General features: G+C 34.1%; 3 protein-coding genes across 3 annotated transcripts in view; 2 read left to right on the top strand and 1 right to left on the bottom strand.

Annotated features, from left to right (window-relative positions):
- Window positions 1-547: 547 nt before the first annotated feature.
- On the bottom strand, window positions 548-4483 carry LOC134237497 (heterochromatin protein 1-like). Its single transcript, XM_062719584.1, has 5 exons — window positions 4399-4483; window positions 2863-3018; window positions 2560-2751; window positions 1772-1992; window positions 548-1553 (listed from the first exon to the last, which is right to left on the bottom strand). Exons 1-5 carry the CDS (start codon window positions 4432-4434, stop codon window positions 1463-1465), a joined length of 696 nt encoding a protein of 231 aa, XP_062575568.1. The 5' UTR covers window positions 4435-4483; the 3' UTR covers window positions 548-1462.
- Window positions 4484-7189: 2706 nt separating this feature from the next.
- LOC134237496 (uncharacterized) lies at window positions 7190-11340 on the top strand. The gene is made up of 4 exons (XM_062719583.1): window positions 7190-7430; window positions 9639-9773; window positions 10018-10320; window positions 11018-11340. Exons 1-4 carry the CDS (start codon window positions 7244-7246, stop codon window positions 11179-11181), a joined length of 789 nt encoding a protein of 262 aa, XP_062575567.1. The 5' UTR covers window positions 7190-7243; the 3' UTR covers window positions 11182-11340.
- A 5021-nt stretch (window positions 11341-16361) lies between these two features.
- The window catches only part of LOC134237506 (CD109 antigen-like), a 164484-nt gene continuing 153012 nt past the window's right edge, over window positions 16362-27833 (top strand). Inside the window, exon 1 of the mRNA XM_062719593.1 lies at window positions 16362-16494. The gene's annotated coding sequence lies outside the window, so the exon portion shown is untranslated. The remainder of the gene's footprint in view (window positions 16495-27833) is intronic.

Here is a 27833-nt window from a genome sequence, read left to right as displayed (position 1 = left end):
ATCAAGCATTAAAATACTGTAGATCACTTAATTTTCGCGACACATTATTTTCGCGAGATAGTCATTGACTCTTCATTAGCGAGACAAAATTTTCACGAATTGTGGTCATTGCTCCATATAATCTTAAGGAATTATATTATATGTGAGAATGAAATTTTCTCGACATGTAACTTACGCGAAAAGCTCCAACTTCTGATTTAGACATTGTAAGTTACATTTCTAACAGTGGAAATAGATATACAAGGTAAGAGTGGAGAGTATTAAAGATACAAATGGCTTACAGACTAGGTACAACTTTACTTTAATATACACTTAATAATGAACACAATGTTCTCAATAATTCTCTGTATTATTGGCCAACCTGTATCAAACTCTTGGCCTATCATATATAGGATTGTTTTTATGTCAATGTCTCAGACCTTACTGATCGTTGTGTGCCTGTTGGTCATTCTTGATATATATCCATAAAGAGATAGTCACTTATTTCATATCCATGGTTAAACTGGATCTAACTCCAATCATAACTTGAGTTTTGCTGTAGGCCAAGGGCTCGCAAAAAGAGTATGTGAGTAAAAACCTTATGGTTATCAAAAATGTTATTTAACATATTTTAAATTTCTCTTATAGGCTTAAATATGAACAACCTTTTATTGTTTGCATAGTATTTGACATTACAGTGGTTTTCTAGTCATCAACAATACATGTACTATACTTGCAGTGACTTTTATCTACCTCAAATCAAAACATACTTCAAATATGTATGCTGCACTGGAGAGCTAATAAAGTATGTACTTGATAAATTGTTAAATACTCATTTGTATTATAAACAGGGCTTTGAAAATCTGCCATTACCGATTTCTATTTTTAGACTGAGATCAGTGAAGAAAAATTCCACCACATCTTATTTTAATTGCCTCTGCCAGGTGTCTCCTATCTTTGTTAAAAGCTACCTGTTTTAAATCTTTTTGAAAGCCTTTATAATATTTTTAAGCACAAGGTACATGTATTTGTATGATATTTTATCCATAAAATCTCTTGTGTTATTGGATTTTTTAGAGTAACAAAAGCAATACTGAACGAGACATGGTTAATCAAGGGAGACAACCAGTAATTATGACACTAAGAGGTGAGCTGCATGTAAAACAATGATAAATTGTAATACTTCATAAAAATATAATTCATAAAATAGTCTTTTACTTAAAATGTCTACAGCACTAGATCTATTCATTACTTCTATTATTTTTTAAAGTTTTTTTTATTTCAAATAAAAACATTTTTTAATGTCTTTCAGACCAATGTAAAATTGCTGGCATTTTAAAATAGTTTCTTGCAAAATTATCTTGCTCCATTGAGATAAAATGCTAGGTAATGGTACTTGATCTCCTATATGATAAAACGCTGGGTAATGGTACGTTGATCAATGATTGGTGAAGCTGCCCTGGGTTTGTGGAGATCTAAGTCACTACTTTCCCGTACTGTTGGTCCACAGACCTTGGATATACTTCTGTAGAGAAGACGCAGTCTGGCTGAGGGAGGCACAGGCCTTGTCCAGACTACAAAGTAGAAGTCAACCAAAATACAAGACTACCACTTAAACAAGTCAATCTATACACAAAATATTTGTCTTTGACTGCTTTATTAGATTACTTTCTGTGTGTGCTTTAAGTTATGTACTATGAAATTGGATCTCCCATTCAAAAGAAAATAAAACTTTTTGGGTGAGCAGAGAGTTACAGTTTATGATGCTATAAATAATTCCCAAGTTTCTTACTTGACATAAGGCTCCAGAAGAAAACTGAGGGTGATGAGTGTAATACAGACAAAAATAATCATCACGGGGTAGTCAGAGCTGGTCAGGTACCTGTAGCAGCTCTCCAGGGGGTTACTCCACTTGGTTTTCCTTGGTGCTGACGTGGCATTAGACTTTGTGACCGTCTCTGTAATCACTGTTTTGGACCTGCCTTCATCATCAGAAAACTCCTCCACTTTTCTCTGTAGTTAAATAATTTAGGTGTATTATACCGGTACTGTATTTATCTCATTTAATATCTACTGGGGTTTGCTTTTGAGTTCTCTTAAAATAAACTTTTTGATATTATATAACTCAGTTGTCCCTGAGACCTGGGGGATTTCCCCACCTATAAACAATGTAATCAGCTGGCTATTCTGATATTCCCCCTACACCTCTGTTAGAGGAGCAGGATTTGACACTAAGGCATGTCCAACTGACCCAGTCAAGTATATGTGTGGTCCGGTCATGTGAAATATACTTGAACTAGACCAGTCATGTGGATTTCAATAAAAAGTTCAATCCACATTTCAGTCTTTTAAATAATTATTCTAAAAACTTTTAAAGCATTGTTCTTATTTGTTCAGTTGTAAACACAGTCATTGCTTATTAAACAAAAATTTCCACATATGGCACAATTGCTATTTTTAGCCACAGCATGTAATACTAATAGACAAGTTACTGTCAAACTTCATCGAATAATGTTTTCTTTAAATTTTTAATTTGGATATTGTGACAAGTGCATGAGACTAGATCTTTACAAAACTTACAGTGGTGCTCTCGACTGTAGTTTGCTGGCGCCCCCTGGAGCGAGATCGGCTGGACCGACGGAGTGGGGTCTCCTGTTTCACGGGGGTGGCTTTCTTGCGACCGGCAGACTTCCTGCTCTTTGAAGCTGACCTTCCACGAGACCTTGACCTAGATCTTGATGTTGACTTCCTTCTTCCTCTTTTTTTGGGAGACTGGTAAGTGGTAACAGTGTAAAATTTAATATTAAAAAATATTTGTACATAATGATAAAATTACAATCAATTCTTTTAATTGCATGAAAAATTGAAAAAAAAAAAAACTACCTCATTTTCAGACTCTTTAAAAGCTTTGATTTTATCGGCACAGTCTTTTAAGTTTTTGACTGGTTCCCAGGAGTCTTGCTCTGCTCCATAGCCTTGCCATCTGATCAAATATTCAATGATACCCTTCCTTTTTCTTTGCTGAAGGATTTTGTCAACCTGTTAGAGAAGATTAATATATTTATAGACAATCAATGCAAAATTGCAGTTAGGGTTTTATTAAATAGAACGTTCTATCGTTAAAATGATATTGTCCTACGGACCCGATAAAACGATAGAATAGACCGTTTCACGGTAACTGCGGTACTGCTCTCTTGCAGGGCAAAATGAAATAGTTTGGTGAAATATGACGTAAAAGTAATTGTTAAATATACCTCATTTAATTTTCTCTCAACAAAAAATTCACCAAAGGTCTGCAAAAGAGTAGTACCGCAGCTACTGTGAAGGGGCTAATTTGTTCCGTGTACTCGTAATGTAGCAAAATAAACAAGGACAATAACTTGTACTAATTGCACTTACTATGAACAATTCAGAGAGTTCTGAATGTAAACATGGCAGGTAAATTTGAAGTGAGAAAAACAGTTGAGATAGTTAGTTGAATTTTCGTCTTCATGTGGATTGTTCTTTTGTATAAAATGCATATACAATCTCAAAAAGGTTTGTTTTGATTGATTTTGGTGGTTATTTCAGCTCAACCCCTTTTGTATTCTTCTAAATTATTTCGGAATGGATTGCTCTGATTTGCTATATTGCAAGTATATGGGACGTATTGTAACTGTGGAAAGACTTAATTGTCCCCAGACAGTCACACAGTTATATTATTCTGACTACGGTTGTCTATTATTCAATCAAGGATGTAATTTCTGTTGACGTAATATAAACAATGCCTATGGTTGCACCAATACACTTAAAATAGGTCATAAGAGAAAGCATTTTACCTTTCTTTTTTAAAGCATGTGGTTATAGTGGATTTATGCTAAGGGAGGTGAAAGTTTGTTTCAGATTATTTTTTTATCGCTTTGAATAGTTTGATCATCCTCACCAGTCGTAAAATCTGATAAAAGCAATCATAATAAAACTTATCAATTTCTTAAAATGTTTGGTGCAGCAAGTAAAAAATCTTGCGAAATACTCGATGAAAATAAAAGGGGAACGACTCTAGGACCATAACAATTTTGGGCCGCGAACATACGTCATGTGACGTCAGAGTCTAGATTTGGTCGTGCTGTTTGAAATGGAGATATATAAGTTGTCAAGTGTGAGCATTATTGCGTTATTATTATACCAGTTAATAAATCTCACTGCATTCGCCACAAAGGTGGCACCGTGAAACATATAAAATGTTCAGCTATTAAATAGAAAGACAAGAACAATCCGAAAACAAACGTGCAATACTGACGCGATCGGATTCATGCAAAAACAAACGTAAGAATGAGAATAAAATAGATGCTGGTATATTTATTCTTTTGTGTGAGTTTCAATTACCTTAAATATATGAAAATTAAATAAAGTTTTGAAGGAAGAAACGCAGTATATTACCTCATATTCAGTTCCAGATTCGCTATCGGAAGCCATTTTTGAATTCTATATCCCAGAATGCACATGTCGCAATAGGCCTATTTATGATGAATACCTGTTATGATTTGCTTTATTGCTATCATTTAAAGAAGCAATAATTTACTTATAAAATATGAAAATTAATTAGATTTATTGAATTTGAGCACTTTATATTTATGTCGTAACATAATGCAATCTAAAATTTTGTGAATAAAACTAATCGCATAATTCCGGAAAATGCTCATGGGCCATGATAGTCACCTGGGATATGAGTTTCTAATTTCTTGTTTATCTGTCACATTGTTTCTATTTTCCGACTCTAAATAAAAGAATTTTATCTTGGTTTTACTTGAATAGTCCCATTTCACCATGATCTGCATTGATATTCAGAAAACTCTGAAATTGTAGCTTTAACACGGGTAATGCTGCTATTAGCCACTTAATTAAGTCGCTTGCCTTCACTAATTAAATTCGTTAAAAAATGATAAATTAAAAATATATATATATAATTAAAAAATGGTATTAAATATTAATTTTATTAATTAACTGATAGAATTCCTGCAACATTTAATCGTCTGTTTCACTGTAGGACTCCTTATCAACTAACTGTTAAAAAATTTCTACATGGAAATGATTAATTAAATAAATATAAAATTCTCTGAGCGCCAACTTGTTTAGTATCATTGTATTTGTTTTAATATTGTTTGATTATTTTTAGATACGCAAAAAAAAAACATTGTGAAAACTTAGCATATTTCATGCATTATGATTCTCAAATCAAGTCATAGTCAATCTTGCCACATACATACATGTTTATCCTGCAGAACTAAGGCGCTAGATGTAATTCCGGCCAAGGTCATGTGGATACATGTATTAACCCATACATTTTCCATATCATATTAAATAATAATTATATATTTCTGGTTTTCATTCCTCTGAGTAAATTATACATCATTTGGCCCAAGCTTATTAAATAAAACGGGGAGGAATGCATTGATCTTGCTTTAATATGTTAATATGTCCACTATGACCTTTCACCTTGACCTCACAGCCATCCATCCGTGCCGGCACACTTCTCACACCAGTCGAGTCTTACTAGTCAGTCTATTCACCTGTTGTTCTTATGTTGTATGTTACCTTCTTCTTCTTCTTCCGGTAGGGAGTTGGACTCTATTCAGAGTGTTTATAACTCCAGCTCGGTTAAAAAACAGGAGGCTTCCTCTTTAAAAACGGATAAAACTATACACAGCGTGGCTGTCTCGTCTACCAGGGTTGCAGCTGGGTCCAGGGGACGCTGTTTAGTCCAGTCCTGAACTTCTCAATAGTACGGACTGCTGTAACTGTCTCTGGTAGGCGGTTCCAGTCTCTCACCGACCGTGGGAAGAAAGAATTCATGTAAACCTCCTTGGTGGCACAAGGCTGTCTGTATCTATGGTTACCTCTAGTTCTTCTGTCCCCGGGTGTATAGTACTTGTCTAGATTGATGTCCACCAGGCGGTTCCTTATTTTGTAGCATAGGACTAGTCGATGTGTTGTTCTCCTATGCTGGAGTGAGTCCCACTCTAGTTGTTCCAGTAATGATGTTACACACCCGGGGGAAGTATCCGTGTACTGATTAAAGACGAACATGGCCGCTCTACGCTGTACCTGTTCTAGATCCTTGTTTTAGATTGATTGTATGTTGTTTAACGTTCCTCTCGGGAATTTTTACCCATATGCTGATATGGAGACGCCACCACTCGTCGGTGGAGAGCTACAAATGTTATCCTTTACAAGGCACTTAGGGCCATTGAGAAGTGAGGGATCTTTTTCATGCCAATAAATTCCTTGTCTAGATACCTTGTGGTAGAGTAAGATACATGGCATCCTGCTAGCTTGGGCTAGTGGGTTAACCCTTTAGCTCAATTGGTAGAGCACTGGACTGGCAAGCCAGAGGGCCCGGGTTCGATCCCCAGCAATAAATTGTGTCTGTTACACCTGTGTTTACCCACCATGTAAACCTGGGTTTACGTACGTCGTCACCTTATATTAGGTAGGCGACATTTCCATAGTAAAATGATATAATCCCCTCACACAAGAATCCCTTGTGTAGCGATCTCATCATGCTAATGTGAGCGGATCATAGGATCTGATTTTAATCTGTCAATCAGATTGATTTCTATTCAAACTGTCAAAGTCCTAACTTATACCCCACAAATGCCCCTGAATTTGCTTTGGCACTTTCTAAAGCAACAAGTCGCCCGCGTGGCACAGTGGACAGAGCTTCTGCTCTAGAGTCGCGAAGTAAGGAGCGGGTTCGAATCCCACTGTGGGACGTGGAGACCGGTCCTTCGGATGTGACCGTATTTAAACCGAGGTCCCGTGTCGCGGTAGGTGTTGGCATGAAAAAGATCCCTCACTTCTCAATGGCCCTAAGTGCCGAGTAAAGGATAAAATTTGTAGCTCTCCACCGACAAGTGGTGGCGTCTCCATATCAGCATATGGGTGAAAAATTCCCGAGAGGAACGTTAAACAACATACAATAAATCTAAAACAATCATTTTGCATTTGTTAGAAAAAAAATCGTGAAAATTGAGCTTACAGTTAAGATTTTAAATAAATATATCGGTTTTTCAATTGAAAAAAAAATGAACAAACGAAATTATGGCTACATCGAATTGCAACGAAAATAGAAACCGATCGGTGGTCATCAATGATCATATTACTCAGACTGGGACATTTTTCCATTTCCATCCGGAAGATAAAATTTAGATTTATAGCTACCAAAAACGGGCCCTTTAACATCCGTTAACCTTGCCAAGACGGTTTTTGTAACAGTTTGGCGACAATGTCGATGTTTCCAAACACTGTTCGAGCTCCTTTAGCTTCAGCCGTCTCAAGACTTTCGCACACGGTAACCAAAAGTAATACAGGGCCATTAGTTAAGTTCCAAACGGCAAATATTCCAGTGATAGGGAAGACTTCTCCTGAATTACAGTCGTTCAATGCAAGGGTTGCCGCTGTCAGTTGTCTGTGTATGTATTTAGTTTTGTTTATTTTATAACTTTAATATGTTTAACGGCGGGACAGTAAAGTCGAGCGCAATTCTGCCAGCATTAAACAGGCTTTGACTTTGACATTAATAACATTTACAAGCAGGTCCAGTACAATCACTAGATTTAGCTACGTAGGTTGAATTACCTACGTAGCTTTATTTACCTACCTCAGGTAGCTTTATTTAGCTATTTCAAGGTAAGTTTTCAAAAGTTTTCTTTTTATCAAAAAGAGACAAAAAGTCGCAATTAAATGACTATTGATATTTATACTAGGGAGGCTTAAAAAAACAATCCAAAGCAGAGATAGTTTATACATTGCTGAGTTTGGACAATTTAGAGCAAAACATGTAATTCCATTGTTTGGTTAACTGTCCTCTCTATTGGACGCGGTGAGGCATGACTGAGTATGATTACTTAACATTGTGCTGAACAATTACCGACCTATTATCGTGTTAACCAGAACTGGACTTCTTTGTCATTTCATTCAAGGAGTAACTGTTTTAACTGTCATACATAGCCCCAAAACTTTCAGAACTTTGATTGCAATTGCACAGAAAAAGACATTTTTCCAAGAGGGATTTTTTCATGAGTTGTTTTCAGATGAGTTCAAAGTTGAAAATGATCACTGCATCAAAATGATATTTTCTGCACACCCTGAGAAAAATGCTTTTTAAAAGAAATAAATCAATTTGGTAGCTAAATAAAGATACCTCAGGTAGGTAAATAAAGCTGTGTAGGTAAATCAAGCTACGTAGCTAAATCTAGTGATTGTACCAGACCTGACAAGTATATTCGATTCCCATTATATTGCAGGTTTCATTGTATCGCAGTATATTGCAAAAATGTGGATACATTACTTAGCCTATATTCTTTTTGTTGATAGACAATATGAATGTTGTCTGAATGTTTAATTTTTTGATGATTAAAAAGTACGGTACATCCGTTTGAAAAAGAAATATTCAAATAAAACGAATTTTTCAGACTTCCAGTTCCGTTTTAATTATATTTAGACCATTAAAATTATAACCTCATAAAAATTATAATAAAGTTCATCTTTTAAAAGTCTTTAGTTTGTGCAGTTGTTTACTTTTCATGTAGAATTACATAAAAATTGAAGTCTGTGTCATTTACAAGTTTCCATGATGATGTGTATTCCCATACTGCGATACAATGAGACTCTCCAATTTAGGAGGTTCATAAGGCTTCCTGTTTTAAAAATAGACCACAAATTAAATGATGCAAGCTTGGAAAATAATTGGACACTAAAAAGTTAGGCCAAAGTTAGAATTATAATTATCATTTGATGTAAGTAGTTATAGTAAAAATTTATATATATATACTTTATGCAAAAGAATTAAGTACCGCGATATAATGAGACACCAGTATACTATAGCAAATGCCATTGGCGGATCCAAAAGGGGGGTTTGACCCCCCCCCCCCCTTATTTTTGCAGAGAGAGAGAGAGAGAGAGAATTTTTTTTAATGTAATTTTGAATGAAATACGTACATGTTGTTAAATCTTTGTCTTTTCTGCTCACTGAGTAGAGTTTCCCCGTTTTGCTTGGCCCAACTACCCACACGTAACATGCATGGTTTCAATTTGAAACTAAGATTTTAGCAAATTTTAGCTATATCTTCATTCCACTTAAATCATCTTCATAAAAAGTCATGAAAGGGAGCACAGGGAGTTTAGGCAGTCTTAGCAAAATCGGTATGTAGTATAATTGGGGAGAAGGGACCTAACTAGCCGCCATTAATTCCTTTGTGCCTCGCTTCAAACTCTGAAAACTTTGATTTTTATTTGAAAAATCCATGAAAAAGTTTTGCCAGTCATAAGTCAAAATGTTGTGCTTTACTGTCATAAATGAATTGTTTACCTTAAATCATTAAAACTCATTAAAAAATATTCTGAGAATTGGGTTGCCGTCGATAACCCTACACCATTTTTTCCATGGAATTTTTGTGCATTACCCACAATTTTCCTTGTCATCTGATGGACACTTTCTTAGAGCAACATTTGACTTTGTCAGACCAAATCATGTCTGAAAGAGATTTCAAAATTTTGACAGTTCTGCAAATGATAGTTGCATTACCAAAATGAAGTTCGAAAAGTGCATATTTAAAGAAAAATATATGTTTAATTGCATATTAATCAGCAATATGAAAGTGTTATTTTACTGTCTGCAGCCAGGAGAGGCTACCACACTGATCTCCCACAACCCGACTTCTCCAAATACCGGACTCTGACTTCCCAGAAGGCCAATGTCCCGAGAGACACCAATGATACCACAAGGAAGGTCTTCTCCTATACCATAGTAGGAGGTAGGATATTACAGATATTTACAGCCAATCATTGACTCTCCTCTCTTCTTGATATAAATAATAAGGGTATGATATATATACTGTACAGTTACAATATGATTATCAAAAGCATTTGTATTTAAATGAACATAATAATGCAACCTAATTAAGAAAAATTGGTTGAAAAATTGAATTGTAAGAAATGATTGTAGACTTTGTAATAAGAGATCTCACCTTTAGCTGAGTGATGCATGTATTGTTGCAGGGGTGACAGCTGCCACAGCTTACATGGGTAAGGAGCTGGTACAGGACTTGGTGGGCTATCTGGACATTAACGATGCCGCCAGGGCCATGGCAGTGACGGAAGTCAAGCTGACCGATATCCCCGTGGGAACAAGTATACTCACGACCTGGAAGGGGATGCCGTTATTTGTACGACACAGAACAGAGGAGGAGATAAAGATTGAGCAGTCCGTGGACCTCCTGTCCCTCCGAGACCCCCAGCACGACTCGGACCGATCACTCAAGCCCGAGTGGATGGTGTTGATAGGAGTCTGTACACATTTAGGTAAAATAGTAAAGTAATTAGGCTGAAAAAATGTGTATGTTTCGGAGGGTTTCCAGTAACCAAAATCAGTCTTATTTCATCTACATACCCTATCATTTAATATTTCAGACTTTGAACCTTACATTTGTTCTCTATTAGTTTCTTATAGACTATTAGTGTGGTCAATAAAATGCTTGTCTCGGACACTGTACTGTAGTAATGTGTCTATGTTAGCATTTGTTTTGTTGTGCTTGTTCAATTATAAATGTGTATGTATATATGATTTAAAAAACCCTTAGTATTGGGTGATTAATTGATGCTTATTAAATAAAAAATAAAGTTAAAAATAAAATTATTGTCTTCTTATCTACCCTAATTTATTTTGGCTTGTTACTGGAAACACTGTTTACTGGGTAGATTGCCTTGGTAAAATGGAAATTGATGCGACTTTTATAGAAAAAAAAATATCAAGTTGTCTACGTGAAGATAAATTAGATTGGGATTGTTTTTTTTCTGTGGGGATGAAAAATTGATTGGCATGAAATGTTTTTTTCCTTAGATATATTGTCATGAAAGTTTTCTGTTTTCTTTGATTTATTGGCATGAAATGTTTTTTTCCCTTAGATTTATTGGGATGAAATGTTTCTTTTGTCTTAGATTTATTGGGATGACATGTTTCTTTTTCCTGTGATTTATTGACATTCTTTGTATTTTTAAGGGTGTATCCCCCTCCAGGACCAAGGCGCACACCCCGGAGGAATGTACTGTCCCTGCCACGGCTCCCATTACGACTCCTCGGGCCGCATCAGGAAGGGACCCGCCCCCCTCAATCTTACCGTAGCTCCCCACAAAATTAAAGGAGACTATCTAGTTGTCGGATAAAGTTTAGTTGTCAAGAATAACGTTTCTTAATATGAACAGTTTTATAATGTTGTGTTATACTTTAAAGAACATGAAGGGCTAATGAAAAGAATGTCCTCAAAACGATCTGAGGAGTGGTATGTCTTGTTCTTAAAATGCATTAAATTATGTTTATAAGTAGTTTTGTGTGTATCTTTTCTGTATGCTACAGAGCACAGCATAAAAAGTGCAAAGAGACTCAGACAAACTTATAAAACAGGTTTTGGGCATTAGACATGTTCAGGTTGTGAATGGTAGAAGAAACAGATGTCAGATAGATACAAATCTAGGTATAGAGTAATACTACAGAGAAGGTATAATCATACTCTGGTAGTGTGAAGAGGAAACAGTTAGGTCTTGAAGAAGTGAATGATATCCACAAAAGACTGGCATTGTCAGAGGGTGAAAGCTGCCGTATAATCCCCATTATCTGCCCCTGCCCCTACAAGTGGCCCCTAGGTCTTTTTCAATTGTCAGGAAATAAGGGCCCCCTGTACAGTGATAAAAATCATAATTTACGTCCCATTCAAGAATTTTTCAATCATATTGAAACTTCACCAAATACAATGGTATGGATTTCAAATTTTGACCTTTACTTAGCACTCGGGGCCATTGAGCAGTGAGGGATCTTTATTGTGCGAATGCCTGCTGTGACATGGGATCTCAGATTTTAAGGTCTCATCTGAAGGACCTGCAACTTTCACTTCAAGTGCGGAGTGCATGGCGAAGGAACAGTTGCTACCAATTTTTATCGACTTAGGTCAGTCACGGCCAAGATTCAAACTCACGACCTCCTGATCAAAAAGTGAACTCTCTACCAACAAAGCTAACGTGAACGGCTTGAAAAATTTGAAAATGAAACTTGGTTTTTGGGTAACGTATAGTAGATAAAGTATCCCTGAAAGTGAAAGATTTTTAGAAAGACCTAATTATTATGTATTTCCAAAAATGAAAGTTACCAGCAAAATTTGTTCTCCTTGTTTATTCTCTGATTTCTTGATGGATAAATGAATTATTTAGCAAAGATAAAATTTTTCAAAAGATTTCATGAAGTTAAAATATAACACTATATATAATAATGACCAAAATAAGCAGCCCCTTTTCACAATTTTCTAAGTGCCTTGGTGGTAAAGAGGGATTATACGGTATGTTTTTTTTATAGGTTTGAGTTTATTAGCTCACCTGAGCCAAAGGCTCAAATGAGCTTTACTCATTATACCGGTATTTTGTCCTGCGTCATCTGTCTGTTTGTAAACTTTTCACATTTTCGACTTCTCAAGAACCACAGGGTCAATTTCCACCAAACTTTCCACAAAGTATTCTTGGGTAAAGGAGATTCATGTTTGTAAAAATTAAGGGCCACACTCTCTTTCAAGGGGAGGTAATTAGGAAGAAGTGAATAAATAATGGCATCTTTAAAAATCTTCTTCTCAAGAACCACTATGCCATGAAAGAGGAAACCTATATGAAAGCATCCTCAGGTAGTGAAGATTCAAGTTTGTTCAAATCATGACCTGGGAGAAGGGTGAGGCCACATTGGATGATTTAAGTTTTTACATAGGAAAATTCCTTAAAACATTTCTACTCAAGAATAGCAAAGCCATGATTGGTCATACTTGTATTTATATGGAAGTATCCTTAGGTTTTGTAGGTTCAAGATTGTTCAAATCATGAGTTCTTGACCCCTGGGGGTGGGATGGGGCCCACAATGGGAGATCAAAGTTTTACATAGAAAAACAGAAAAATATTGTTAAAAATGTTCTTCTCAAGATTAGAAGGGTTATATATAGTCATATTTCTGTGGAAGTATCCTCAGTTTGTGTAGATTCAAGTTTGTTCACACCATGACCCACAGGGGTAGGTGGGACCGCAATGGACGATAAGTTTTACATAGGAATGCATAGAGAAATCTTTTAGAACTATTCCTTCTAAGAACATGAGAGCCATGATTGGGCATATTTATAAACATGGAAACATCCTTAGGTAGTGTAGATTCAAGTTTGTTCAAATGGGTCCACAATATGGGGCATCAAAGTTCTACATTAAAATACATAGGAAATTTTTTTTTCTCAAGAACAGAAAAGCTATGATTAGTCAAACTGATATGGAGGCATTTTCAGATAGTGTAAAATCAAATTGGTTCATATGAGGGCCCTGGGGTCAGGGTGGGGCCACAATCAGGGTCATTTGCAAATGCTGAATAAATAGGACAAATTCTTCTGCTCAAGAACAGCAAAGCATTTGTTATCTTGATATAGTTCAAAATTCAAGCTTCCCTCCCCCTCCCCAACACCCACACACACACTCTGTAAACTTTTCAATACTTAACCGATTTTTGCTTTTTTCCCTAGCCAATCTGCTCAGGTGAGCTATGTGGCCCATAGGCCTCTTGTTTATAAATATTTTGTTTGTTTTGGTATGATAAACAATTTATTGCATGAATTTTTGGAAACAAGATGGTTTATTCAGCCAAGAAAAATCATATTCCTCTCAGTGCAAAGCCCTCTAGGAATGTGCTGATTTTCTTGGCTAAATCACTGGCGGATTTAGAGGGAGACCGGCCTCCCCTCCCCTACTTTTGTGTCCAAAATATACACAATTAAGAAATAATGAATCGTTTTCTTTATGTGGCAGTGGGCCTTTGACCCCCCCCCCCATTTTTTTACTCCATTGTCAAGGTGACTGGGTTTAAATTGCTGGCTCTTGACACAAAATGAATACACATGTGAAACTAAAAGAACATTCATCAACCTTTCAGAAGTTATGGCTAAGTTGGTATTTTCTCTTTTTCAACACTTTCGTTTCCGAGCTATATCTTCGGAAACCTTTGAGCTTTGCAGTGAACTTCCTAATGTTGACCCTGTTTATTTTGAGGTCAACTCGTCAGAGGTCAAGGCTATACATTCATACATTTCCGGGCGATATCTCAGGAAGTTTTGAGCTCTTGCAATGAAATTTTATATAATATCACCCTATGCCCCGACCCTCCCTTCTTAAAGTATCCGCCCTCTTCGACCCCCGCCCCCAATCCATGCCTGTCATCTTAATTTCCTTAAGGATGGGGGGATACTCCTTGAGCGGGGGGTTCAGATTCTCTGAAGAAGCTTGTTAATTTTTGATCGATGAAACTAGAATTAGAATTTAATCTCTTGAATAACGACTGTATCTTATTTCTGCACGTCATTTAAGGCTGGGCAATTTTCGTAGAACATGTAATCCATTTATTGGCTGTTAGACTTAAATATTAACCTCAATGAAATATTTCAATTTATGTAAGAAAAACTAATTATTTTGATATACATGTACTCTGTTTCTCGTTAAACTTTCTTGTAAATTGAATTTTTACATTCACATGCACGTTTTAATCATTTGCATTACAGTTTCATAAAGAAGTATCGCTTTAGTTTTCTTGCCACCATTGAATGCAAGCGTTAACAAGGTTAGACACGACATGGATTTTATTTGTTTTGTGAGAAGATTTATTTTTTAACATTCTACACGAGAAAAAAAATGCTCGACGGTTGCTTAAAATATTTTTGATTTGCGCTGTAAAATTCTTTGCAATAAATCTGTAAATGTAAAATTCTATATTTTGCATGAAATCTGTAAATGTAATTTTTGACAGGAATCAAAATCTTTTCATTTATACCAAATCATAACGAGAATTATTTTGAAATTACCGATGGAATAGGAATAGTAATACTAACTAAATCTGTCTACGTTCGAACATTTTCTATTTAACGAGGCAAGCTTTTGACAAACGTATCGTCACGTTTCTTATATTGCATAGGCGTCGGAACTTGGGGGGGGGGGGGCTAGGTGGGGCTTAACACCCCCCCCCCACTTTTTTTCCAAATATATACTTAGTATAGACATTGAACATTGCTGCGTAGGTTTTCCTTTAGTCCCCCCACTTTCAATTGGCTTCCGACGCCAATGTATTGTATCTTCGACCTATTTTTGCAATCAGCTTCCTGTGCAGATACAGGCTGCAACGCTAAAAAAAAAAAAAACCTTTCAAGCATAACTGTAGTGAATATGTACCCAAAATAATTGATTCAACGGTTTTTCTCGTGGTTTTATTCCGATGTCAGAAATTCTAATCCTTTTTTAGTAATGCACATTTTACCTGTTGATTAAGCGTAATTGCTTTTTCGGTATTTTTTCCCGAAAGAAATTAAAGATCTCTGTCACAAAGACGTGTGGCAGAGTGAAATTTGTAGTTATTTTTATCAATTTATTATGATTATTCAATTTATTATTTTCATTATTTAGAAAAATTATTTGAATCATGAATTTGTTGAATATTAATATATTTAAGCTACTTTAAGTTATTTTCTAAGATAAGTGTATCACTCATGTGAATATTTTTAACTTTTGCACACTGTATCTATATTTAGAGGGAATACCCTTTTCCTTGTTTTTTTATTGGTCAGTGTGGTCAATTGTAAAGAATTTAGTCATGTGATACATTTGGAGGGAAGTTTTCTATTGTGTGTTAAATGTATAGTTCCTGTGCTGCAGTCTTTGTTGTGTCATCCATTTTTTGTCCAGAATTTTATACCTGTTACAGTAATTGGAATCTTTTCTCATTATTAGAATTCTCATGATCAAAGGATGTAGACAGTAGATTACTTATTGTAAGATGACCTTTACACCTCATGTGAGGGTCAATCTGAATCACTCTATCATCTGTCATTTCATCAATGAATCCAAATAAATGGTGTAAACGTTACTGGAGTTAGTCATCCATCCATACTGAATACGAATCGCCCTAAGACCCCGGGTTACAGACGCATGAATATAAAATGATTTGATGGATCTAACGAAATTTTTTTCTTCTTTAATTGAATATGGGCATTTTCTTACAAATTTTCTTTAAGGAATGCAACGTTACGTTATTGTTATTTCATTGAATTCACATCTACTACCGGTGTAGGGCAAAAACCAACAAATAAAAACTTTTTGCATCCAATCTATATGCAGCTTGTTTAATGTTTTTATGAAAGACAAACGATCTTAATTTTATTCTTTGGAATATTCTACAGATATTTACAGCCAATACTGACTGTCTATCATTTCTTTATTTAGGTCAGAATATTTGACAGCGCCACATTTTAATGACAAATATCATTATATTGTTGACTTTTGGCGGGAATCGACAAGCCCGAGGAATTCCGAGTAACACGAGCTTCTCGATATTGAATAAAATCAACGAAGGGAAGCGAAACAGGGTATATACATCTATTCAAAAAGCATGAGACGTAGATAAACAAACAGGACAGCAAGTAAAAGGTAAGTGTTCAAAAGTACACAGAACATGTGTGCTAACTCGTGTTAGTCTACACATACCGCGCGATAGGGTCGATATCGGAGGTGATAATTGTAATTAATGTCGAAACTGCAGATACTTGTGACAGGTTCACATGATAATCTGATGCAGTCAGTACAGTATATCCTGACAACATCGTTGTAAGTGTAATTGGTAAGTATTTCAGTTTATAGAAGGACTGATCGAGACCCGATCGTCCTGACACAGTTGTAGGATATCATGTTTAACACTGATAAATGTCAATATAAAAACTAAATAGGTTTTACTCACTCTTGGAAATTGCATCAATGAAACACTTAAGGTAAATTATTGGCAAAAGATTCAACTCCCCCTCCCCGGTCCCAAAATTTGTGAGAACCCTGCAGTAAACAGGTTGGGCACAACCTACCAAATACATGGTCCTGTATACCCCGTTTAGTAGACAATCTATATACCATATCGGTGACGAATTTTACTGACCATTTAGCAGGTTGGGCACAGTTTCTTTTTTCGGGGAAGTATTACTACTAAAGGGAACTATTACTCTTTTCAGTAATAAAAACATTACTGTATTTGGGAATTTTCACTCGTTTAGCCTGTATTTTCGTGTTTGTTTTGAATAAAAGATAAAGTGCAAGAATATTTTCACATCCTCTAGATATTTATTGTCTATTAAGTGTATGTGTGCTCAAAACTGCAATATTTATTGCTGCAAAAAGCTGAAAAAGAGTGATGAAATATATCTATGATATAGATTTGTTACGGAAGCATACCTGTGTTGAAATTGTGAGATTGAATACGTTCAGCACTTGCTAACTCATTCATGAGATTATTCATTCTAATTTAATTTTATATTATTTCTTTATTCAACAGTGTTTTGAACTTTAGACTAGATAAATTTCTTCAAGAACATAATTTAATTCATCAATCTCAGATGGGTTTTACCAAAAATGCAAGAACATCTGATCATCTATTTGTTCTAAAATGTCTAATTGATAAATACTGTAGCACAAAAGAAGGAAGACTCTATGCATGTTTTGTTGACTTTCATAAAGCTTTTGATAGTGTTATACATACAGGATTAAAGCTAAAATTACTTAACATGAATGTTGGATCAAAATTTTATAATATCATTAGTAATATATTTAAGGAATGACTCTAATTCTTGGCCATATTATCGAGTATAATCTGGTTTGGGTCAGTTTACGCTTTTTTTATAATCGAGTATAATCTGGTTTGGGTCAGTTTACGCTTTTTTAATAATCCGCGAAGCGGATTATAAAAAAAGCGTAAACTGACCCAAACCAGATTATACTCGATAATATGGCCAAGAATTAAAGTCATTCCTTATAATTTAATTTTAAAATAATTAAACAACTTTTGATGTAAAATTGTGTTGCTTTTTATAAGTTCAAATTTACCGCTCAATAATACAACCGTAGTAACGGAAGTGATTTGAAGTGAGGGGAGGTAATGACTGATACATAGATCTAGCAGCCATGATGTTTGTTTACATGAGGTAAGAACGAGTAATTGATTCAAGTTGAAGGTACATTTATTAAATCTGGAATTTTCCATGGATTCCGAGGACTGGAAATGAGGGGATTGCATGGATATGATGATTAAGCTGGTCGTCAAGGGGGTGTGTCCCCATACCAAACCAGATTATACAAAATGTTATGCGTTCCTTTTTGGAAATCAACCAATGAGAGGCGAGAATACAAATAAAATTAAATTATATAAGAATAGTCAAGCATGTGTGAAAATTGGGAGATTCTTCTCGGATCCATTTCAAATAGCTATAGGCGTCCGTCAAGGGGATAATTTGAGCCCCTCCCTATTTAAAATATTTATCAACGACTTTCCATCATATTTAGATTCATGTATTGATGAAGTATCGCTTCAGACACAAACTGTTAATTGTTTAATGTATGCAGATGACATTGTTATTTTATCCTCATCAGCTAAAGGTATACAAGTAAGACTCGCTAAACTTGAAAAGTATTGCTCTGATTGGTGTTTAAAGGTAAACATTCAAAAAACAAAAGTCACGATCTTTAATAAGGCTGGTCGTAATATTACACAAAAACTAATGTTTGAAAATAATATGATAGAATGTGTGCCTATCTACAAATATCTTGGAGTCCACCTAAGTGTATCTGGAAGCTTTCATGTAGCAAGATTAGAGCTTTATAAAAAAGCATTAAAAGCATATTATAAGTTAAGAAAGGATTTTATTGATTTGAACCCTGGGATTAAAACCAGTATACATGTATTTGACTCTACCATTAAACCAATTCTTTTGTATAATGCAGAGGTGTGGGGTGCAAGTAATATAAATGCTAAAAAATTCCTAAACTGCCAAAATTTAACAGTTGAAGACTCTTAGACTGCTTTAAAAATCTACCCTGTGAAAGAATACACCTTAAATTCTGTAAATATATTCTCGGCGTTCATAAGAAAAGCACAAAATTTGCAGTCCTATCTGAATTGGGAAGGTTCCCCCTGCATTATGATATTGTCAGGTTGTTGATTAAAAGTTGGTATAGATTTGAAAATTTGTCCATAGAATTTCCTTTACTTAAAGATGCATATGAATGTAGTAAAAAGCTTTTTATGAATGGAAAGAACTCATGGTTTGCTTTTATACAGAAATTAAGAAAATTACTGAATATTAAAGATGAAGTTATTTGTTATGGGAAATATAAATTTAAGTCATTTTGTCATAAAATTTTATTAGATTATTATGTGAAGAAATGGTATACAAGTCATAAAAGTTATACTGATGGCAAATTATCCACATATGTGAAACTCAAACAAAATTGGGGTTATGAGAATTATTTATCAGTTGTTAAAAATTTTCATCACAGAAAATCTCTATGTATAAAGTTGTCACAGATTACAAATTGAAGTGGGAAGATTTACCAATATTCCTCGAGAAGATCGATTGTGTAATAGATGTAATTCTAACAACATAGATGATGAAACTCATTTTTTAATAACATGCAAAAAATTTGATCATCAAAGAAAAGAAATATTTCAGTTAATTAATCATAAATTTTCACTATTTTCAGCTTTAGATGATGAACAAAAACTTTATTGGTTACTCAATACAGAAGATAAGGAAACTCTTAATTTTGTGGGCAAATTTATAAATGATAACATGTTATAGTAGCATTAGTCTTTTACACATACATGCATATTTGATGTATTCCTTTTAGACAGGATTACTGTTAAAATGATTTATGTCAATTACTAATTGTATAATTGTTTTGCTATTCATTGGCTTATCTTTTCCTTATTATTATAACAATCTCATATTTGTCTGTTATGGGCTCTAAATTAGAAATAAAATGTTCTGTTCTGTTAAATGACATTGTAAAATAATTTTAAATTCCATTGCTACTTTTACCGATGAAAATAATTATTTGAAATATTTAATTTCAAACGATATTCTTTTAAAATGGTTTAAGAATGAATGTCCTTATTAGATTCCATACTTTTAGTACCATTCATCAACAGGGAAAATGATTAAATCTCATCTTACTCTTGTCTGCAGCACTGAAGGACCAAATCTTTTGGTCAGCGAGGTTTGTTTAATAAAGATTAAACACATCACATCATATTTTTTATGCACTTTTCATGTAACAAATGGATTTGAGGCATAATTAAAAAAATGTGACAAAAATTACCGAATTGAGTAATATGTTTTTATAACTGATAAGAGTAACAGTTCCCTTTTACAGTAATACTTCCCCGAAAAAGGAACTTTGCCCAACCTGTTTAGGGGACAATATTGGTTGTGTTTAATTCCAGGGAGTGTAGTGAAATTGCGCATAATTTTAAACCATGTGGAATAAAATATAGATATTTATCGGTGTTCTGGGTAAAAAAAATCAGAAATTCTATGTGCAATTTTTTGCGCAGAGTCGTTCAAAAATTTGACAAAAACGTAGCTTATGTAAACAAATGCAATATTTTTACTTTAAATGAAAATTCTCTTCTTTTCCAAGGATGCTGTACCTGTCAATCATGTCCTTTGCTTTCTATTTCGATTATCCGGGCAATCAATCAATTAGTGCAAACCAATCAAAATGATGATCTTTTTTAAACCTGATGAAAAGTCGGATTTAACTACAGAGGCACATTTGTGTTAATTTTCAATTAGGAAATCAGAAGAAAAATAAGTTTTCGCCTTTATTTCGTTTTATTTTGAACACAATGGCTTTGTTCTTCATATAAATAGTAAATGCAGTTGGAGTATGATACAATTATTGTTTTAAAACGATGTACTTGGAACAAAAACAAGAATAATGGCAAAAGTCATTTTGGACATCTTTTATTGAATATTATTTTTCAAATTCATTAAATTGACCAGTAATATGCATATTAAACCCCAAAAGGTTGCAAGGAATCAGCAACTTCATCCTAAAAGAAAAATGACAACACATATTACGTTCAACTATGGAAAAATGTAACTTTATAGAAGTAAGTGCCCACCATAACGGTAAGGCATGAGGAGCTCGTGTCTAACAGGATTTTACGGAGATAAACATTGATGAGGATCCAAAAAGAGATGGAAAGTTAACTCATCAAGAGATTTTTAAAAATCACTAGATAAAATTGAATTTTTAACCAACAAGACACAACAAAGATTTTTTTTGATCAATTAATCAAGAAGTTCGGCTGTTACAGACAACTATGGGTATTGTTTTTACGAAGTTACGGAGAAATTGCACATAGAAACTCAACCGATTTATGTTGTGTGAGGAATATGTTCACTAAAATCCCCCAATGCCTAAATAAATGCACTTTTGTTATATTTTAATAAAAATTGCAATTGAATAAAAAAGTCCCCCATTTGGTTAGTAAATTTCGTCACCGATATGGTAGATTGTCTACCAAATGGGGGATAAAGACCATTTGGTAGGTTGAGCCCAACCAGGTAAAAGAATTCATTTGTGCATAATTGCTTGCCATCTGTTTGTGTTGACAAATTCGTTCAAGAACGTCCCAAAGGTGAAAGTTTTGGGAATGAAATATATGGAGATAACGAACAGTATTTAAGCTCAAGAACCCATAAAACAATGCAAAATAGGAGCAGAGCAAACATAGGCCTCCAGAACATCAGAGGTGGGATCAGGTGCCATTGAGGAGTGAGCATTCCCTACTAACTGGTCACACTCACAGTATGCCCTCTGTCATAATCGTAAATAACGGAAAAATCTGTCGACAATTCAGTGTGTAAATAATGGCATAATAAATATTATAGGATTAAACGTTCTTTTTTCAGAATTTATCGATGTGAAAACTCTGCCTTTTTACTCACAAACTGAATAAAAGTGCGAAGCACTTTTATGTAAAGTTTGTGAGTAAAAAGGCAGAGTTTACACATCGATAAATTCTGAAAAAAGAACGTTTAATTCTTATAATTCCAATTACGATTTTTTTAAATTTTCAAAATTATTTCTCTTTGAGGCCGCCATACAATCCGTTATTTTGTACGGCGTAGGAATACTTTATGCCGCAAAGAAACGTATACAATATGAATATAGATAAAATCCAACTTTAATTGTCAAAACAATCAATAATTAAACTTATAAAAACTCATTGAATGTTGGTTAAGTCAACAAATATCGTAAATACGCATATTCTCCAAAATAATTCGTCCTTGACCATGGCCATGTTGACGTCATGACGAAAGTTGCAGACCGACGACGTCCTCGATTTGCTCTGGTTCGTTCAAAGATTTAGGGAGACTGTAGGATGTAAATATATGAATTTGATGCTGAAAAGGCAAGAGTCTGAGGTAAGTTTCTTTTCCCTATCACAACGATACCAACTGAGCTGATATGGAACGTCGAGAAATTGACAGCATGAATCAGCGATTTCAAAAATTCACACTCGTGATCCGACAGTGACATAAATATAATATTCCCGTCTGTCAGTCCTGTTTATCTCCTTTTCATTCATTCATTCATTCATTCATTCATTTTTTATTATAAGTTTCTTGTAGTCATAATTTAGCTAAAACGGACTAGAAGTATCTGTTTTCATTGTTTTTACAACAGTCAAGAAAGTAGTTCTGGTTGAAAAATTCATCGATGTGTAAACTTTTTCTTGAATTTGTTCTCGTCCAATCAAAACACAAGGAATCAATAAATAAAATTAAGATTGGAATTATTATGAAATACATTAGTCAGCATTTGACTCAATGATAAATTGTACTTGCTGACAAGGTCATTGTATCAACACATGAAATTTTAACTTTAAACAAGACTTGCTGAAATTCTTGTTTCATCAACTTGTTGTTACCTCTGTTTAGAAATTATACATATGTGGAGCATGCATAGAAAGACTTGTGTCGGCAAGATGCATAAATAGGTGTCGTGGTTAAAAACTATACCTAATGTGTACACTTGTAGAAAATTTACCCGATTTTCATCCCTTTTTATCAGTTATAGGGCATTTTCTAAAAGATGACTTATGTTGTGTGCATAATAACCTTTACAGTTTGTTTTAATGAAAATGCTGTAAATGTCCATTAATTAAAGAAAGTGTTTATGATTTTTTAACCAACAAACTTGGTAAACATCGAGATTGAAATACTGATCTGAGTTGTCGCAATTACCGTAATGTAATGCAATCACAAAATGGATATGATCTTTTATGTGCATCAAACTTGGACTGAATGTATTTATTTAGCCTATTGGGGATGAATGATCAGATAAGAGTTCATTGTTTAATTACTACAAGTTGTGTTGCCATTTTTGACACATTTAATAATTATGTAAAGAATAAAAAGGGTGAAATATGTTTTCCTAACAGTTTATTGTCTGCATTCAATGTGAAGTTATGTGTTTTATTACCATTTTAATAATTATTTATTGATGAAAAGTAAGAAAATAAGGAGGAAATAATAAAAAAAAAAGAATGCAAAAAGATGAAAAAAATTTATTAGTAATAAAGAATTTTTATTTTTAACATAGGAATGAATAATCTTAAAATGTGAATGATTAATATATTTTATGTAGCAAATTGTATTTAATAAGATTTGCCTACAAAATATTTTTTTTTGACTTTTCAGTTTTTGAATATGACAATCCAGCATTAAACATTCAGAGTTCAAGAATAATGCTAATAAATTCCAAACTATTTAGGAGCTTGGCAATCTGATGATAATGAATATCATATTTATGACTTTATTCCTGAATTTTTCCCTGTAGATTCATCATTCCCCTTTCTCCAACTACGATATGAACTTAGAAGCAATTACGTAATTGTGTTATCTGGATAAATCCCATTTTATTAGCATACATTTTTTTCAAATATGTGCAAAACAGGAAGAAATGGACTGATAAATCCTATAGGCTATAGCTGGACTCTTCAAGGTAAGCGATTTTCACTGTAAGTCAGTTTTATAGAAAGCACTAAACACTTTCCTGTAGGTGAGTACACATGAGGGCGTACATATAAATCTATTTGATTATTGATCAATTTGTAAATATACCTATACACTATTAAACATGTAAGATTTACTAAAGACCACGCCAAGGCTAGCGATTTTCACAGTAAGTCATTTTCATAGAGAGCACTTTCCTATATGTGGGTTAACACTTGAGGACGTACATATAAATCTATTTGATTATTGATCAATTTGTAAATAACTATACTCTATTAAACATGTAAGATTTCTAAATACCACGCCAAATTTATAATATCTTCACTGGGGTTGTACATCATTGCTCGCGGTATCCTGTCGTACTAAATACAGACAAACTTTTTTCTCAGACTCAAGATAATAAAGATTTTCATCACAAAATATCCATGGATTGCAGATAACAAAGGTAGAAGTAAGGAGGAAGTGTTACGAAGTCAGTTTGACATATCCCATATTACACTGGTATCCGAGATACTGGTGTACAAAATAACAAAGTTCCACTGTAGTTGCTTCAAAATTACTTGTAAAATACAGCTAAAATTAAAACATGTACCTGGTACTAGTATTCATTTTAGATAAAATTTTAGAAGATATGGTAACTCACTAAATAAGGTATACTGAGCTCTGCTTCATGGATTTTCTAAATTCACAAGTACAAAGTTCAATAAAATGTCAAATGATATAGCTGAAGGAAAAACAACACAGACATTTTCTTTTAAAAAACAGATATCAGAAATAAATCAAAGAACTTTATAAAATTAAGGTTTTATTTTTAAAATCAAAGATATCCTTGACCCGGGGGTTTATTCAGATTGGGGGATGGGGATGGAGATATATTAAATATTTGCTTTTTGTCAAATATCATTAATCGTTTTGTAGTGTTCTTGTTGAAATTAATGATCAGAAGAATTAATGTGTAAAAAATCACAATAATCAGAGAGCTTGATTATAAATCAGAATTGCTAGTTCATGTACTGTGCCCAAGAACATTCCCCAACTTTGCAGAGTTACATAATTTTGTATACAACATATTTTGTACCCCTATGGAATCACTAAGCTGAATCACTGAGACTTATATATGTTATATTATCTGTTATGTTCTAACACAATCTCCTATGAAGCAATATTGCTATAGCTGGCATTTTAACATAGGAAATATTAAAGAATAAAATTGGAACTTGATTCATCTCATTGTAATTGGTAGCCAATATTACAGTACCTGGAGGCCAATGCTCTACTGTACATTAGAAAATGAAACCAATTATTAACCCGTTTTTCTAGTACAGCGTACCTGGTATAACGTTGTCTTCTAAGGTTACCCCAAACAATAAAAACCTCAGAAACATTCATTGAAGGTTGTTAATAATAAGACTTGAGGCAGAAAGGGGCATTAAAAATACTGGAGAAATACTTTTTTTCCACATGAAATTAATATTCATTTACATTATATACACAGTCACAAATTTTCTGCAGAATTTTCATTATCTTATCATACTTAATATACATGCAAGACACATAGTGAGCAGATTTAATAGAAATAGAGATTACACAGAATTATGATCCTTGGGTAAAAAACTACATCTACAGTAGAAGGACATTGGGGGTTCCTTCCCCAGAATAACTGGGGGATTGCGCTTTTAAAGATGGGGGAATTTAGGGATGTGCGATTTTATCGGTATACCGTTATATCGCGATTTTTTGTTGTGTGATACGTATTGTGATACAGAGACCTAAATACCGGTCTTTTGGTACATATTATAAAGTCCAGAAATTGTTCATTTATTTGTTCAATCTTTCAAATTACAATTACAGAAAGTGTAAAAAAAAATGTTGTAAAAAGTGAAAAGAACGGCATCTTACCGTCCAAACATAATTGATTTTATATACATATAAGTAAATTTTAGTTTTTCTAGCATATTCTTTAGAAAAATAATGACTTTTCATACAAAATCATTGTAAAAACTGCTTTTAAAAATATCACAATATTATCGTGATATTGTGGGAAAAAATCTTGATATATCGCGATACGAAATTTTTGGCGATACCCATCCCTAGGGGAATTCCCCTGGCCCTGGGGTCTTGGGGACAACTGTAATCATGAAGCACTTAACAGCCCATTATATCTACTGGCAACAAAATCATTTATTGTAAATAAATGTTTATTTTGAAGTAAATGATCAGTTAAGCTGATAATGAGTTGTCAAGTTCTTGTATTGAAATTCTCTTGGCCATCACAGTTGGTGACAATTTATTATTTATAATACAGGAAGATGCTTCAGTGTCAGTAGATGTATTTCATTGCATGTTTTTATTAAAAGAAATAAATTTTTGATGGCAACTCATTCATTCTGATTTTATATTGTCAGTGCTTATGATGTATTGTGCAAATAAGTACAACACAATGAAGACTGCTGGATGTGAACAAACTGTTAAATTTAAAATCATTGAGTCCTGGGAAGGGAAACAAACTGTTAATTCTGTAATCAGTGAGCTCTGAGCAGAGAAACAAATTGTTAATTCTATAATGAGTGAGCTCTGGGCAGAGAAACAAATTGTTAATTCTATAATTAGTGAGCTCTGGGCAGAGGAACAAACTGTTAATTCTATAATGAATGAGCTCTGAGCAGAGAAACAAACTGTTAATTCTATAATGAGTGAGCTCTGGGCAGAGGAACAAACTGTTAATTCTGTAATCAGTGAGCTCTGAGCAGAGAAACAAATTGTTAATTCTATAATGAGTGAGCTCTGGGCAGAGGAACAAACTGTTAATTCTATAATGAGTGAGCTCTGGGCAGAGGAACAAACTGTTAATTCTATACTGTAAACCAATTATTGTACGCGTGCGATAAATATCCGCGAGTTCCGCGAGTAACCTCTGCTCGCGGATATTTATCGTTGCGAACCAGTTGTTCATTTTCCCATGTTACGATTAGAGTTATTGGCCCTTTTTTGAATACCGATCGTTAATTAATCTATTTTGTGTTCTAAAAGCAGTTGAAATTTAATTGCAAACATTCAGCATGTTCAGCGAATGGCAAATCTAAAACTATTTGTCTAAAAATGATTAAAATGTCAATAATTATTTCAGCTTGTGTTATCATTGTTCATTATTGTCACAGACAGTTAGAATAGCCTGGTTAAACTGTATAATTGCCATAATTTATAATAATTGCCCTATGGCTATGTAGATCTTGTAAAGCAATTATCCAATTAGCATGACGAACTTTTACATTGAGAGTTTGAAATCAACTTTAGCTCCTGATTTTTTACATTTTCGTTCGAGAATAATACAAACTGTTAACATTTTACCTACTTCAGGTGCGGATATAAGATTTTAAATGGACGCAATGGACAGAAAACATTATGATAATGCCTGAGCTGTCACTCTCTCGCCAACGTAAGCAATCAGTGAGCATTTTACGTAGATGGGCGGATATAAAATTTTAATTTGATACAAAAAATACTTGTGGAAATAAAAAAAAACCTCCCTTGTTCGCGGAAATAATCAGTCGCGGAGCTGGGTCAGGGAAACAAAAAATGACGTATAATTGGTTTACAGTTATCAGTGAGCTCTGAGCAGAGAAACAAACTGTTAATTCTATAATCAGTGAGCTGGGCAGGGAAACAAACTGTTAATTCTATAATCAGTGAGCTGGGCAGGGAAACAAACTGTTAATTCTATAATCAGTGATATGGGCAGGGAAACAAACTGTTAATTCTATAATCAGGAGCTCTGAGGGAAACAAACTGTTATTTCTATAATCAGTGATATGGGCAGGGAAACAAACTGTTAATTCTATAATCAGTGAGCTGGGCAGGGAAACAAACTGTTAATTCTATAATCAGTGAGCTCTGAGCAGAGAAACAAACTGTTAATTCTAT

This window comes from Saccostrea cucullata, unplaced genomic scaffold, assembly GCF_032062105.1.
Source record: "Saccostrea cucullata isolate Sc308-1 unplaced genomic scaffold, CSIRO_AGI_Scuc_v1 ctg289, whole genome shotgun sequence".
Lineage (NCBI taxonomy): Eukaryota > Metazoa > Mollusca > Bivalvia > Ostreida > Ostreidae > Saccostrea > Saccostrea cuccullata.
The sequence above is the reverse complement of the archived record's forward strand: the minus strand, read 5'-3'. Positions and strand labels throughout refer to the sequence as shown.